The sequence below is a fragment of the Pinus tabuliformis genome, chromosome 6 (assembly GCF_031772625.1).
Source record: "Pinus tabuliformis cultivar Carrire ecotype Pingquan chromosome 6, CPIR1, whole genome shotgun sequence".
NCBI classification, from domain to species: domain Eukaryota; kingdom Viridiplantae; phylum Streptophyta; class Pinopsida; order Pinales; family Pinaceae; genus Pinus; species Pinus tabuliformis.
The window spans coordinates 75,885,245-75,902,813 of NC_142292.1; the positions used below are offsets into that span (position 1 = coordinate 75,885,245).

The window sequence follows — 17,569 nt, forward strand, 5'->3', positions numbered from 1 at the left end:
GAAGATCAACCTGCGGCTAGGGCATCACCATAAGGCCAGCGTATTCTTTTGGTTCTCTCCTTCTCCAAAAACCCAGACGTGGAGAGGAGATCACCTCAAGAATACATGTGTGCAAATGATATCAAATCCTCATCTATTTATACCAAAATGAGGATGATGAATAGACACGTCGGTTGGGCTTCTAGAGCCTACATAAGAGCTGGTCGGCTTGACTATAATTACATAAACAAAATAAATTCATATCTCCATAAATACTTATCGGAATCGGATGATCTTTGGATCAATCCTACACCTCTCGACGAGAGGGATCCAATAAAAATATCAGCTGCCAGAAATAAGATAACCCACATGGAGTTTGGCCCTAGTTGCCAATTTAACAAAAATGGAAATGGTTCCAAAATGTTCAATGAAATTTGCCCTCTGTTTCAATATCCAAAATGAGGAACGGTGTTCTAGGAAACCTTTAAATCCATTTCCAGTAACTTAGTAATACACCCATGTTTTTCTAAAAATTATTCATATAAGATACTCTGCCGAAAGGTGATAAGTAGTAGCCTAAAATATAGGACCTATAGGACCTACATAATGTTGAATGAAATTTGAGCAACCAATCAGGAGACACAAAGTGAGTAAATGGCATGCATCCACAAGGATAAGGTAGAAAGGTGAAAATCAAAGTTTCTGCTATAAATTTTATACTCTGGTTTTTGTGCTGTGTATAGGAAACAATTGCATAAACATGACACAATAGAAAGTAAAGCATAACAACATTGATTTTGTTTGCATAAATTACAAGGATAAACATAGACCCTGCTAAAACCACCAGCTTGATTTATAAACAAAGAAACAAGTTGACACAACTTACAAAACTTGGTAAACTATAGAAGAAAGTGAAAAAAGTGAGACGGAAGATGCTGCGCCCACATAATATATTAGAGATCGTATAAAAATGGACTTTCTCGTGCAGCAATAGAAACATGATTCTGGAGGCTGGAACTATAATAGTCTATTAAGATAAGGTAATTTTATTAATGTCCGACAAAACAACAGAAGCAGGTCAATTGGACTTAAGAGTACAACTTGTATGAATCAATGTGGAAAAATTCGAAGCCGGGATTAAATCGGCAAGGGTCCAAAAATTGAAAAACTTGTTAAAGTCAGGAGTTTTTTGAAAAAATCGGCAAAATTTAAAAAAAACACACACACACACAAAAATATTCATTTTTTTTCAGCATCTAGACTATCCATGACATCAAATAAATGCATTTCCACATAAACATGTAAAGAAAGCTAATATATAATATGTATATGAAGTCTAGTGCTACATCACATATCAAAATAGTGAATCAACTCCTAAATCTTGAGTCTTGTCTGAGTCTCAACTCTCAAGAGTCAAAATATCAACAAAAAATATAATAAATGTATATCATGAGTCATCTACATGTCATAAAGTAATCAGTCACTGAGATCCTCTGCCCCTTTTACGGGAATAGGGAATGGCTTTGCCTTTTCCTCTAGAGGAAGAAGGCCCAGCCCCTGGAAATACAAATGGAGTCAGTCATCCTCTAGAAGCCGATGAAAGAGGTGGCCTCTATCCTATGTTGTTGTTGCCCATCCTAGATGGTGTCACCTCCTCCTCATCATCCTCATCCAGCTCTGCCTCCTGACCCTAATGTTGCTCCTCCTCCTCTACCTCTGGCTCTCCCTCCCCTGCAACTGCTACCTCCTCTGGATCCACATCTAACCAATCCAGGATCGAGTCCATGGTCAGCCTCTCAGTCTCGACGCTCCATGCAGCAATGCTATCAATATTGTCTAATGAGATGGCTTCCACATCAGGAGGTTTTTGAAGTTGTCTCACCCACAATCGAAGATTGTAGTAGACATAGACCATGTAATTGAGGCATTGGGACTCCAAGTTATATTAGGGTCATAGATTGTAAATTAGTACTTAGAAAATTTAAATATTAAAAATAATCACATGAATTCAAAAAATTTAATTTGAAATTTTTTTACCTGTTGCACTTTTTGTTGTGTATTTGTAGCATAAAACTTATGCTGAAACACAAATGCTGATAGCTTGTAGATTTAATTGTTAAAAATACACACAGGTATTTAAAATAATTATTTATTAATATATATAAAATGTATGAGATGATTTGAATGTACAATGAGGACCCTGCTTTTATACCCCAGCAGGTGACCTTTCGTGAATGGGCATGTTTTTTAGACATGCCTTTTCACTTAATTTAATGACTAATTAACCTAAATAATATTTAATTATTTAATATTAATATTTATTTTATTTAGCTAATTGTTATTTAATACTGAGGTTTTCTTCACTTAGTCGCTGTCGATGTATACAACTTGGTCATTGATTCGTCAAATGGCTTCTCAGTACTATTTCCTTGGATTTTTTTTATTTTATTTTTTTTACTTTTTTTTTTCAAAAGCTTTTTTTTAAGTATTTTTTTAATATATATATTGTTTAAATTTTTTTCTATAATATTGTTTTTTAATATATATATATATATATATATAATTAATTCTTTAAAAAAAAAATTACCTACCTTTTTCATATAAAAAGGAAAACGCAAAAGTTCAACCGATCATCCACGTGTTTATTATAACACTTTATGACCTCGTAAGTTATGTTAATAGATATAACACACACTGAAGTCACGAGATAGGAAAAGACAAGGGAACGAAAATGAAACACTATGACGGTTGTTCGGTTTTCGGTCCTCAGAAGCCATTCCGTCATCGTTTTTGCTGTATTTTCCCCGGGAGTTTTGAGGATCGAAGCGTTCTCTGTCGGCTTTACAGCTATTTAAAGCACAATGAGTCGACATCCGGAAGTTAAATGGGCCCAGAGGTCTGATAAATTGTATATCACAATCGAGTTGCCTGATGCAAACAATCCAAAAGTGAAGCTTGAAGCCGATGGAAAGTTTACTTTCTCTGCAACTACTGGGCAAGAGAAAACACATTATGAGCTTGACTTTTACAGAATCAGGCAAAGGTTCAGATGACAGGCTGCCAATAGAGCCATCAATCACAGGTTTTTTCCAGGTCTGTTGTGAAGAACAATCTGCAACAAGCTTGCGCTTACTTAAGGGGCTTGACAACTTTCCAGGAGAAGCAGTATCTTTGGCAGGATGCAGTACTGTAACCACTTTTGCAGTGATCCTTGGGGTGGCCCATGTAGGGGAAGGTAGAAGACCTGGAAACAATCTTAGGCCTTCGAATATGCATCTACCTGCAGCATGCAGTAGAGCCCCATATACTCGCCAAGCTTCATAACGCTTCATTGCATTCTTTTGACTCTCGAGGTACATTTCTGGTTCTAAGAGTTGTAGATAAGCTTCCAAATTTGGCAATATAAGCAAGCGCACCACGCTAGGGCCCAAAGCTGCTAGGCCTTGAACAGCACCATAGTGTTGGGTCGCCACTTTCTTTGGATCAAGAAACGCGCGAAGAAGAGTCTTTGTCACCCGTGACTGCAGATTGTGGTATACATGACCATATCTTCTACATATAAATGCAACAAGCTCTGCGGTGAAATTTCCAAGTCCCCAGTGATCTTCAGATGGTTCTTTCCCTAAACGCTTGGAAACAAGACAAGTAATCACCGAGGGCATCAACTGATGTAAATAAGGTTCAATGTGTATGTTTGAGTTCTGTAAAAGACTCCGCACCACACGCATCAACGCAAAAAGAAGAGAATGATCTTCCAGACTCCTGGTTACCTCATCTGAAATGAATAAAGTGAAGTAAGGAACTAAAGGATGAAGCCCTGTATCTGTTGACAGACTAACTAATGCTTCCTTGAATAGTCTAGAATCAGATCCTGTAATAATCAATTCACATATTTTCTCAAAATACAGCTGAAGTTCTCTTGACAAGACATGTTTGACAGGGAGTTTTACATCAACGAGAAGCCCATCATCCTTGGTTTGTTCAGTCTTTTTGTTCTCGGAGGGAACTCCCAGTGCTTCAGGAAGAGGGTTTTCAGGTATAGCAGGTTGAACTCCTTCAATAGCTAGCCAATGAGCAACAACTGCAGTGTCCAAAGGAGCTCTTGGTAATGGTGTTTCAGTAACATCTTTGAATTCCAAATCCTTATCATCAATGTAGAACAAATCTGTATGCCCCACTGCTCTCTTAAATCTCAACGGATCTCCCGAAGCAAAGCCATAAACAGGCTCCACATTTCGAAGTCTAAGTGCACTATTCACATCCTCTGCATGGTCAACGACCACTGACATGGCAGCAATGGTTGGACCTGATATGATAGAAAACATGTCATGATCAAGGAAAGGTCTAGAATCACAAAGAATGTAAGGAGGAGTTTTCTGAGATTTCCGAATGAGATCAATCCACCGGCTTGGTGTCATCTCAGGAATAGCTAGATTTTGATCATATGATGTTCGGATTTCATTACTCAGAATAGAGTGGTATAGTTCAGACAATAATTCTCTTGGAAGATCTTTCCCACCATTAATGCACCTGTTATTCCTGATAAAGTCATTTTCTGTCATCTTTCTCTTAACTTGCGCATTATGTTGATCTGTGTTTAGTATAACCCCTTCTTCAAAATTTTCCATATTCATATCATCAACTTTATTTATATCATTGTCATATTCAGCACTATCAACATTTTGATCGAATTCTTCTTCTTTCACATTTTCCTCTCGACATGCTTTAACTTCTGCAATTGATTTTTTCAAATGCTGAAATGCTTCTTGAATTTCACTAAAATGTTCAATGCTTTCACGACGTGAATGTAATGGCACATTGTGCGGCGAACTGCATTCAAAGGCCCGCATTATTATATCGTGTGCCATGGCTCTGATACCACTGTAGCATAAAACTTATGCTGAAACACAAATGCTGATAGCTTGTAGATTTAATTGTTAAAAATACACACAGGTATTTAAAATAATTATTTATTAATATATATAAAATGTATGAGATGATTTGAATGTACAATGAGGACCCTGCTTTTATACCCCAACAGGTGACCTTTCGTGAATGGGCATGTCTTTTAGACATGCCTTTTCACTTAATTTAATGACTAATTAACCTAAATAATATTTAATTATTTAATATTAATATTTATTTTATTTAGCTAATTGTTATGAATTATATTCATAATAGTATTTTGTCAAATACACTCCAGTTGCGCTCACACCCAAAGGAACTGCATGTTTGGTTGAGCACTTGAATGGCAAGCTTTTGGAGATGGGGTACTTTACCACCATAGCTTGTCCACCAAGCATCTACAAGTTAAAGGAAAAATGAGAAACATAAAAAAGACATTGAAATTCTACACTTGAAAGTTTGAAACAAACTGAAGCTTACCTAGCATTTTGGTCGTCCTATTCTTAATAGCCATCGTAAAACCAAATGTGCCACCTCCCATCCTATATACCTCCATTTCTTCAGAAATATCTTCACGTTCTTGCTCAAATGCCACCATCCTCTCAACACAAGTGAAGAATCCATCCATCACCTCGGCATCAAATCTGAAGCCACAGGCGTAAGCAAATGCGGGGTTGAGGTAGACACCTGAAGCATGAATGAGGCGATGGAGGGTATTGTTCCATCGCTCATCAATCACTCTCCATATGACTTGTTGTTTCTCTAACCCCTCGTCTCCCTTATCTCCATAATAAGCACGAATGGCTTCTTTGGCCCTATCCATGGCCTCATACAAGTAACCCATTGCGGGCTTGTCTCCATCAACCAACCGAAGAACCCTTAACAAAGGTTCTAAAATGGCACACACCTCCTCTACTCCTGCCCAAAAGCTCTGATCATATGAAACTAGTCTGCATATACCCTCTCCCTCTGGTTTGCGGCTAATAGATAAAGAACGCCAATCTGGTGATAGAAACATGCTCTTCACATCCCACATACAATTTAACAGACACTGAAGAGATATGAAAGTAGTGGCAAATCGTGTAATGGAAAGACGCACCAACTCTTTGTTGTTGGTGAATCTTCTCATCAAGCTAAGCACAGATGCATGATTATATATAAATTTTGTTATCCTCCAACATCAAGTCAATGTAATGAGCAACACAAGGTGTCCAAAGTAAGTTAGGATACCTCTCCATAAGCAACTTGTCAGCTGCAACATAATTTGCAGCATTGTCCATTATGACTTGGACAACATTGCTTGGGCCTACTTCCTGAATGAAGATGTCCAACAACTCACATAATAAACGTGCATCTTTAATGTGTGCAGATGCATCAACATATTTCATAAACATTGTCCCCTTGGGACAACTAACCAAGAAGTTAAGAAGGGTCCTACCCTTCTGGTCAGTCCAACCATCTGACATGACTGTGCATCCAGTGTGTTCCCATGATGCCCTAAACTCCTCCAATCTAGAAGTGCAATCAGTCTTTTCATCTTGAAGAAGAGGCCCTCCCAATTCTGCAAAGGTGGGGGTTTTGTACCCCGAGCCAACAACATCAACAGTGTCAAACATAGGTTGGTAGAATGGGTTTGTCTTGGAAATGTTGAAAGGAACATCACTCCATAGAAGACACTCACTGACCAACCTGTCAGCTTCTGCCTTTTCCTCTTTTTTAAGTGTCAATTTGATGCCAGTTTGTGCACCAAGTGTGGTTCTAGGAACAAAAAAAGATGAAAAAATTGAGGGGTTGGGACATATGGGTGTGGAAGGTGATGTTGAAGTAGCACTCTCACTTCCCCCAACTCTTGAGGTCCCTACAAGTTGGATTTTTAGTGCTGCCCTAGTGTCTTTTCCCTCCTCTTTATCCATCAACGATTGAATGGCCTGTCAGATAATTTCTGGAGATGGATTTGGGCAAAGGTCTACATTTTGCCCTGGAATTTGCCCCAAATGGAATTTTAATCTATTGATACCTCCTAACATATGCTTGCCACACAACTTGCAAGTCAAATGCATTCCATTGATCCCCCCAGATTCAGGTATAGTATCAGGTTCACCATATTCCCACATAGCATCCAAAAGCCTTGGCATTTTGTTTTAAACTCTGAACTTGAATTTGAACCTAGGCAAAAAAAAAGATTGAAAAAAATAAAAATTTCCCATCACATAAGAAGCAAACACAAATGCAATTGTTGATTTTAGATTTTAAATGCCTCTTCTCACTCACTTGAACACACTTAGATTCAGTAAACAAGGGTTTGAATTTTTGTCATTTGATTCTTGAAAGTTGAAGTTTTGCTTCAATCTAGATTCTAAACAATGTTTTGATTCAAAATTCTAGGCAAAAATAAGATAAAAACAAACTAATAGAATTATAGAAAGATTTAAGAAGCCATTTGTGTAACAAAGACTAAGAGAGAAATTAAAATACATACCTGGCAGCAGCAATTCGGCACTTTGAATCTCTCACGTTGAGCAGTGGACAAATCTCCAAATCCCCACCACAAAACTAGCAAATCTCCTCCTCTTGGGCAATGGCAAACAGCTACTCTCTCCACAGGGACGAATGGGAGCAAAAACAGCAAGCAAATGTGTTTTTTTCGCCCTTTTCGGCCTCTTATCCACGGCCTAGGAAAGATGGACAACTTTTTCAGTCCACTCCCGATAAAATCGGGATTAATTCGATTTATTCCAGAATTTTTCGTCAGTGAAAAAGTCCGCAAAAAGTCGGCCGATTTAATCGTTTTGATGAAAAAATCTGAATTTTGGGATTTATTCCCAACTTTTTCTACACTGGAATAGAATGTGGAAGTGCCAGCACAACTCCTAAAAAATGCCGTAAATAATATGAAGAAAGAAACCTACATAAGCATAACATCCTAATATATGTATAAAACCATGACAAAGGTATGGGGATACAAAATACCAAGTGAGTTTGTCCGAGACTACAAAGGTGGACAACCCAACTCAAGAACCTGTCAAGAAAGAAAAAGAGAGAAATCGGGCAAAAGCCGAAGACATCAAAGTCTCCTGAGTCTAATTTCCAAGGTGAGGCGGGCGAACTGGGTATTGGCCTGCTATCAGAGTCTTTTGGGACCATCAGGGAGCTCGATTGCACAATCTAGGGGCAGATGTACAAATGATGGATACTGCTAGCATCCAAGGTTGCAAGAAGAAAATTCCAAATGGATCTCTGGTTGCTCCTCTGGATCTGAGAGGTAGTCTGATGGGCAGGAGGTGCACTATGCTGGATCCATCTAATGCTGACCTGTCTAACACTCTGAGAACATGTGCTCTGATGCATGGACCAGCCCTTCCGAGTCCGTCTCAGTAATATCAGTAATATGAACATTTCATACCTGGCTGCTTTGAAATTAACATCTATCACAACAATAAGCTCTTCTGAGACTTCACTTTTATAAAGAAGAAGGCAGCTTGAAACCCCATGACAAGCATCTTACCATGACTTTGCTATTAAGTCAACTGATACACTAACATATGTGATCGTTCGTACAGAGCAATTCAATGGATTTCAACTTTCACTCTCTGAACAACATAACAAATCAAGCAGAATATATCATCACAATGATAACTGTCGTTGCCACTAAACGTGGGTCAGTTGAAGAAGGCCAATAACTGTATTTTTGAAGTATAATACAACAGAAATAGGACTTGAATATAAATTCCAAATACCCATGGCTGCCATTCCAACTTCTACAACCACACATGTTTCTTCTCTGCCCACTCATTGAAGAAAAACAACTAGTAAAGGATGGAAAATAAAGCATCCTTGGGGGAAAACTGCAAACATATACCTGCCCACTTGAAACAAACTCCTGTTCCCTTGAAAAAGCAGGCATTCAAAAGATGTTCTATGATGCTTTGAATTAAATTTTGTTAAACATCAAGGATAAAGACTAAATTCAAACAGAAGCAAGCAATGTCTTGATCAGTACTGCTTAGAAACATGCATACCAACCTGCAATGTTGCAAGTTTTTCTTCAGCAACAGCACCCTGCCTTTTTAAAGATTCTATGGAGGTTCTCAATGATTCAATTTCAGTATTCTTTGAAGCTAATGCATCAGCCATCTCTGCTTCAACGGAACTTGTTGCAGCCTTTGCTAAAGATATCTCTCGCTCTAGCTGCTTTACCCGAGCATCAAATACCTTCTTCTCTTCTCTCTGTTTAAAATTTTAAACCCCACACCTCAGCATTGGAATGGAAGGAAACCAAAAGAAAGAAATGAATATTCCCAAAGAGATACAATTTCTAGAGTCACTCAAATATCACACTTTTGTATTTATAACAAGAATGAAATTACTGAAACGTCGAGAGAAAGGAAGATAGTTTATATTTCACCTCTGTACTAAGCAGCTCCTCCAGTTGTGCATTTTCAGATTTATATTCCTGGAGGCGAGATGAAAGCCCAGCACAAACCTGCAAACAATAGCAATTGGAAGCAAGTACAAATTAAATTGTTACATCTATCTATAGAAAACTGATCCAGCATTTGTTACTCTAAGTGTAGATAAATTTCAAAAGTAGCATCTCATTTTAAAATTTTATTTTATAGAAACTGAAGCTGACCCAAAGTCAACAGTAATAAATAATTCCTAAAATTTAATGATGGTACAACAATCCAGGAAACTATATCATTCTTACCCTCTCCAAAAGCACATCTCTCTCACTGTGATTTTTCACTATAGCTATTTATGAACATTGTTACCATTGTTAGTGATCAATCTGATATGATACCTGGTTTGAACTGATACGAAATCAATTTGTCTCTATCAACTTTTGTCTGAAGACTGGCTCTGATACTAATTTAGGACTCAATCTTGGCAGCTCAAATCAATTACTGGTCCAGGGTGTGTACATGTGTCACTAACAGATTAGAGGACTTCTAAGTTCCAATTCCCGATATCAAATATCTGTTTCTAAGCTCCTACCTATTTCCATCTCTGAAATAGAAATGTGAATCATTCAAAGCCCCTTGAACATAAGATGTAACATTTCTACAACAAAGCTGCCCATTGGTTACAAGTTACAACTACTTTCACTAACAAGGAACTTATCTCAGTTACTGAAACAAAAAACCTCTAGAAGCCTTTGCAACTTGCGGATATCATTGACACAACATTTGGGCTTACCACTGTTGAAGACTGTCTCAAATGAGTTAACTGGTTGAATCAATATCAAGTCAAGTTTTTGTCACCAAGATGAATCAAAGTCAACTTAGTTGTGGGGTTGAATTAAAAATATTTACATTGACCCGGGAAAGGATTATGCCTCACCCTTTTCAGCATAATGAACTTACATCATGTCCATTATTTGTAGTTGTTTTTAGTCAATGATGTTTTGAATTTGCTTTAAGGCTTCTGCCCTTGCTATCTGATTCCGTACAGTTATTGAATGATGTTCCTTGCATTTTACGTAATGTCCTCTACAAATTGAATACAAATGGAATGTAATAGTCTATCCATCCCCCTAGGCTATAGTCCGCAATAAAGGAGGGAAACCCCCAAATTTACCCACTGTTGGGCAAGTTTTGGGGCAGCTGGGCGAAAAAACCCAAAATTGGGGTTTGAAATAAAGTCTACCCTATCATTAAGAAAGAAGAGACCCCTCTAGGAACTCCATAAATATGAGAGGGATGAATTCATTTTGGATCATCAAGTGTGGATCAATCCATTTGTTCTTAAGCATTAGCTTTGAGGGTTTTAGGCCCTTTAATCTCTGTCAATTTCGGTGGTGAAAGATTCCACCCTAGTTGACATCCTCTTATTATTTTTCTCTGTTCTGGACAAAGGTTCTATCTGAGGTAGCGAAGTTATGTGGAGAAGGATGTTTTGGTCTATCTAAGCAAGCAAAGTTCTGTCTATTCTATCTGATGCCAGTGAAGTTGTGGAACTAATCTAGGCAAGTGAATTTCAATCTGTTACATCCAATACCAGCAAAGCTTGAGGCAATTGATCCAGCAAAGTTCTGCATGGATGTTCTGTCCTATCTAAGGGAAGCGGAGCTTTATGAAAATCGGGTAGGCAAAATCCTGTTCTATCTGAGGCAGTGGATCTGGTCTCTCTCTTTCTGTTGGTATTGGCCGCCAATTCTTTGTAAAGCAAGACGCAAGCCCAAAGGCTAGTTCTTATTAAATTAACGAGTTACAGAAGGTGGATCGAGGGCAGAATATCTCAGTCCAATCTATTTCGGTGCGCCACCAAAATTCATCAAATCGCAACAGAATAAGACGTGAACCACACAATCTGCTCGGTGGCAAGGGAATATTATTTTGCAGCAGATCGCACGTTCTGAGGCCAAAACTCACTCGGCGTCCCATCGCGAGTGCTATAATTGCAATCCGTAAACCTGAAAGGTTTGGTAACAGTTCGAGAAAGCATTCTCAAGAGACACCCAAGTTTTCTGAAATCGGATTTCTGAATTTTATTCTGGAGCAAAGCAAGCTTTGGAATTCATAGCTAACCAGATTTATTTTCATTGAATAGCGTTATACGTTTTTTGAAGCAAATATTCACTGCTCCGTACATCTTGAAGGAAGGGTGGTCCTGTAACAGCGCAATAGAGAATCAGTGGAGCACGAAGGGTATATGCGTGCAGACCCAGATTATTGGAGTATGGGCCGGAGGCAATTAGGTTTTTTTTTTAATTTTGTAGCGTTTGCCAGCAAATCAAATTGCTACTAAAACATTGGATTTCCTAGGGTTTTGTTTTGGAAAATATTGACTGAACTGGCTGAACATTGATTAGCATTGTATGCTTTTTGAAGCAAGTATTCACTGGTCCGGACATCTTGAAGGTAGGGTGGTTCTGTAACAGCACAATAGAGAATCGGTGGAGCACCAAGGGTATATGTGCGCAGACCCAGATTTTTGGAGTATGGGCTGGAGGCAATTAGTTTTTTCTTTGTAGTGTTTGCCAGGAAATCAAATTTCTGCTAAAACATTGAATTTCCTAGGGTTTTGTTTTGGAAAATATCGACTGAACTAGTTGAAGGTGTTGTTGGTATATTCTGGATAGTTGTAGCAGAATAATTTCCAAGTGTGGATCAGTTTTAATTTGCACAACTCATTTGTGCTGAAATTGTGGAACTTGGATTGTTACAACAGTGTGATTGAATGTTATTGTGGAACAGTGGCATTATGTTCGGATGGTAGCATACTGCACTATTGAATGAACTGTTTGTTTTAAAAAAAATTGAAATCCTAGTTATCTGAAAACCCTCATAGAAAATTGCCCTAGTATATTACAGCGGTAACAGTGCGCAGGCATCCTGCCAGCTTGTGAGTGTATGAACCTTGTATGTTTCTCGAGGATACAAGCAACGTCGCTATAATAGTATAAGAAGAAGGAGAGATACCCATCACTCAACCATGGAGGATAGAACAGGGGACGGTGACCCTAGCATTCTGCTACTTGAATTAATCCAGGGTCAACAGCAAAATGCATCAGCAAGGGCAACAAATGATTTAGGGTCAGCAAGAAATAGCACGAGTATTGGCTCAAGGACAGAAACAACTCGCTCAGCTGATCATTCACCTCACAAGGCAACCAAATGTTGCTGCCAACAACAAAACCACAACTGAAGGTAGCGGTAACCATAATCTTGGTCCGCCCAATAACCGAGCAAACAGTGGAAGAAATAACAGGCTGTTATTCCCATAATTCACAAATAATCAAGTATTGACAGCCCAAGAAGCGGTCGAGCCAAATCAACTTCTTAATGTGTATGTTCAGGATTATGCAAGATTGGAGGAGAACACCTGAGCAGCTATGACCTTCAACAAATACAGCAACTTTAGATATATGAATAGACCTCGGGGGCAGCCTAATGGAGAAATGGCACACAAGGTGAGTAAAATTCCTCTACCTTCATATGATGGGTCATCTAAGTGTTCAACAAGGTCTTGGGTACAGAAATTAGACACCTACTTCAGGCTCAACCCAATGTTGGAGAAACGCTATCCAATTTGCCACGCTGCATCTCGCGGGAGAAGCCCATGAGTAATGATAACATGGACTAGTTACACTAGGGCATGTGAATATTGTTTCTTACGAAGATTTCACTCAACCGCTGATAGACAAATTCAATTGAAAGCATTTAGACATTCATTTCATCAAATTAGCATTGATAAAGCAGGTAGGGTTGCCGGAGGAGTTCATTATAGAATTTGAACAAGTCGCCGTCAAGGTGACAATTATATCTCAAGAAAGCTTAGTCATGCTCTTTACAGAGGCCTTATCCGAACCTCTACAGGGCTTGGTCAAGGCATTCAATCCTATGACACTTCAAGAGGCTATCAAAAAGACTAGAGATATGGGAAATGCATCAATCAAGTCTAAGACTCCACCCAAACCTCTCATTCCTCATAAAGATAAGGAAAAGAAACCCTTCCAATGTGAATGACCCCGAAGGAATATGATGGATGAGGAAAATTCACTACATAGAAGTAGCCTCTGATGATGAGGAGGAAGGAGAAGAGGCTACTCCAAGTACCGAGGAAGAGCCACTGTATAAGGAAGCAAAAGAAAAAGAAAATCCTAGCAGTTCCCAGGAAGAACCATTAGAAGAAGCAAAAAGTGAACAAAAGGCCAGTGGAGAAAGGAAGTCTCGACCCCAAGTCAAGATTGCAACCCTTTCAAGTACGCCCAAGTATTACACCTTCAAGGTCAACGGAGTTGTCAAGGGGCAACGCATCATAGCAATAATTGATGGAGGAGCCACACACAATTTCATTGATGCAACACTATTGGCCAAAAGAGGACTTCCAACTGAAGAGTTTGAAGGCCTGGATGTAATAGTTGCAGATGGATAAAACTTGGATTGCACCTGAATGATACCAGGTTTGAACGTAACACTCTGCAATTATACTTTTAATAGTGATTTTTATGTGATAGATCTTGCAGACATCAATACAGTATTGGGGTTCAGTAGTTGTATTCATTGGGAAAGCACGCAATGGACTACCAAACACTGGAAATGGAGTTTAATGCTCCTAATGGCAGCAAAGTAGTTCTGAGAGGCATGGTAATTGCGGCCCACAGGTTGTTTTAGCCATAAAAATGGAATCCATCTTCAGGCACGATGACATCGCATATGCAGCAAACTGTAGGATTGTGGGCCAAAAGATCCCTGGCAGCAATAAACCGCAAATATTGGGCAGATATTCAACAAATAATAGATAATCATGCTCAAGTGTTTAGTGACATCCCTCCATGATTGCCTCCTAAGAGAGGATTCGAGCACACTATATAACTAGAAGAGGGAGCTAAGCCGATGATCACCACACCCTACCAACACCCGAAGAAATTCAAGGACGAAATAGAAAAGACCATCCAAGAACTATTATAAATGGGCCACATCAAACCTAGCTCGAGTCCATTCGCTTCATTTGTGGCCTAGCTTTGGGATGAGGTTGGAGGGAAAAACTCTACCAATCATTTGTAGCTAGAGACTCAAATGAATCAATGAGACAAAAAACCTCCTAGGGTAGAAATCGTCACCAAAATACTATGCTTACCTAAGTTGTTACATACATGATGGTCTTACTAAGATCATATACAATTATAACCATGCAGAATGGGTTTACATCTTTAACAAATTGCTGACTAATAATGAAAATCTGAATGATGCAAGCACTTGAACATAATAGATCCCTATTGCGAAAAAATGGATGTACTGCTATGGGGTTGTTGACACAGAGTGGTCAACAAACTCATTTTGCAAACCTTTGTGTAAAAGCTTTGTGTGGGTTGGCTTTTTTTCCTATATTTTTCTTTCTAGATTTATTGTAACATGACTTAAAATATTTCCACAATAAGTAAGATTACACATCAATCAGAGAGATGATCTATTGAACGGCTACATAGCCACAAGAAAAAGGTGGACTAGGCACTAGTCTAATTCATATTTCTGTTGTAGGTCAACCACTCTTTTGAGGAGATAGCTTCAATTGGGAGAAGAGTAACATTCACCACATACAACCACTTATTTATTAAAAATCCGAAACTTGTATTTTTGTTTTAGATTAGTTTCATTTCGTAGCTTACACTTCAAGTTCATATCATTAATAGCTAGTTTTGCACCTTAGGGTTTTGAGCAATAAATTCATATTTTAGGCAAGGATCGATATACCATATTTTGAGCTTTCTTTCCATGTATATTTTATGATATATTGAGTTTTCTGTTGCAGATCTGTGTTATTTGTTTGCTGTAACATAACAGATCTGGTGGGTTTTCAAGATTCTTGGTGCTCTCCAAATAAGTATTTTACATTAGAACTTCATAGGTAGCCTCTATATTAATTATACTTGTTTATATCTCATATTTAGAATCCAAAAAACATTATTTTCCAGCTATAATAAGTTTCTGGACAGTGTACCCAGTGGAATTTGATCCGTTAACATCAACAAATCAAGTTGCAGCTTGCTAGAACTTGCATTTTGTTATTGATAATAGGCTTTCAAGTAATCTTAAAGAATCTATCTATCATCTCCTAGCTTCCCCATCCCTAGATCTTTGATCTATAGTGCTAAATCATGGTTTGGGTGGTCATTTTCAATGGTGTTTGTTATTGTCCCTGCGTTTTTCTGCAGATTTTAGAGTCTGCAGTCATAGGACAGCAAGCAAAATAACAAAAGAATTCCTCTAACAACAGCTCTAATCACAAAAATAATCAGAGATTTGGTTAGTATATTAATAAACACTCTTAGCTATTTACACTGTTATAGCTCTTGGAATTGAGTGATTTATCTTGCTGGTTTAGAATATTTGTTGCGGATTTTACACCATAAACCAGTGGGACAGCAAACAATTAACTCGTTCACTTCATCTATAGAACCCATTTAAGGCACTAATCTTCATTTCGTTGGGCGTAGTATTTAAGGAGAATCATCACATAGCCTTTTTGGAGGAAATTGGGCTTACGAGTGGGGATTTGGATTGAGGTGGCAGTGGGCACTCAACCTGTGTGTGCCAATCATAGCAGGTTGCTAGAACCTTGGCAACATTGTTAAATTGAACAGTAATAAGCAGCAAATGCAGGCTGTGGGGCACTACAAAATAACACAAGTGCAAAGTGGCAAAAGCTGCAAGACACAATTACGTAGATCCAAAATGGCCAGAACACCAGCAACCACAAAACCTGCAGAAGACTGCAATGTCAACAGTTGCAAAGACGAAGAAAGTCCACAAAACTGGTTTCTAGGGGTCCACAGGACTGCAAGCAAACTGACAAACAATGAAGCCAAATTGTGGTAGACTCAAGAAGGCCACAACGAAGGAATGCAGAGAGTAGGAATACCAACTAATCAACACGTTAAAGTACACAAGAATGCAAAAGGCCAACAGACGGGAAAACATTATAGAAAATACCTAATGTCCTAGGCCATCTCTGTTTTGGAATCTTGTTGACACCATGGCATATAAATATAACGAAAAAAGAGTCAAGCAGATAACTTTTGCTCTAGGGTTTATCACTTATCTTTGTAAACATGTTGGTAGTGATTAGCTTAGCTAGGATAGTGAGATCTTAACCCACAGGGCAAGCAGCAAAACTGTATTGATGTACTATTTCTCATTACTAAAATGATGTCATTTTTATACAATCTTGTTAGATGTGAATGTGGTGTCCTTGCTCCATAACATCAGCATGAGTTGAACAATTGTTAGTTAAGGCACTGCATTGTCAGGAAGGACTGTAGCACATATCATTGTGTGATGTAGGCACAAAGGCCTGTATATTGGAAGACACATCAAGGTTTCCAAATCCAATCTCAAAATTTTCTGTGAGGCAAGTGGTGGTAGGAGCAACAGTAAAAGGAGCATTCTCATGAAGTAGAGCCGGTGGTAGTAAGGGCTAAGACAGAAATCAGAACTGCAGAAGGTATCCTGCAGCATAGGGGGTTGTAGTAGGTATCCCACAACCCAATGGAATTGTTGAGATTGTAGCTATGGTTGGTCTTCATAAAATTATTTATTTTCCTTGTATTTGAGAAAAAAAATTAATATTTTTATTTATAATTTCAAGTGGCTCCACAAGTGTTAGGCTGGCTCTTCTAGATGATCAAGTCAATTTGTCTTGAAACTCTCTCATTCGGATCACATGATGGCTATATAGAGAGGTTATATTGCTCTCCTTGTTAAACAATTCAAACACACATGCCTTACTCATCTGCTCTCCTATGTGAAGTGGTCCGAGATCTGTAGATCTGCTCGTTACATTTATGATCTGAAATCAGTGATTAAAGATTTGCTCATTATACTTATGATCTGCAGTCAGGGGTTCAAGATCTACTCATTATACTTATGATCTGAAGTTAAAGGTTCAAAATCTGCTCATTATACTTATGATCTAAATTCAAAGGTTCGAGATCTGCTCATTATACTTATGATCTGAAGTCAAAGGTTCAAAATCTGCTCATTATACTTATGATGTGAAGTCAGAGGTTCAAGATCTGTTCATTATACTTATGATCTGAATTCAGAGGTTCAAGATCTGCTCATTACAATTATGATCTGAAGTCAGGGACCGAGATCTGATTATTATACTTGTGATCTGAAGTCTGGTGACCAAGATCTGCTCATTATCAGAAGTCTGTTCTGTTCCTGACTAAGACTAGGCC

The 17,569-nt window shown here is 38.4% G+C and overlaps 2 protein-coding genes across 3 annotated transcripts in view; both read right to left on the reverse strand.

Annotated features, from left to right (window-relative positions):
* LOC149257329 (transcription initiation factor TFIID subunit 6b-like) overlaps positions 1–4,607 on the reverse strand; it is a 41,772-nt gene extending 37,165 nt beyond the window's left edge. The window contains exon 1 of the mRNA XM_089433868.1: positions 2,726–4,607. Within this exon, the coding sequence (XP_089289994.1) occupies positions 2,726–4,607 (1,882 nt within the window). The remainder of the gene's footprint in view (positions 1–2,725) is intronic.
* Positions 1–17,569, reverse strand: part of LOC149257328 (golgin Putative 1) — a 256,139-nt gene that overhangs the window by 227,052 nt on the left and 11,518 nt on the right. For both annotated transcript variants that reach the window (XR_016256703.1, XM_089414020.1), the window contains exons 6-7: positions 9,290–9,367; positions 8,908–9,111 (exon numbers count right to left, since the gene is read on the reverse strand). Coding sequence is in view for 1 of the 2 variants with exons in the window: in XM_089414020.1 (XP_089270146.1) it covers positions 8,908–9,111; positions 9,290–9,367 (282 nt within the window). In the remaining variant the exon portion in view is untranslated. The remainder of the gene's footprint in view (positions 1–8,907; positions 9,112–9,289; positions 9,368–17,569) is intronic.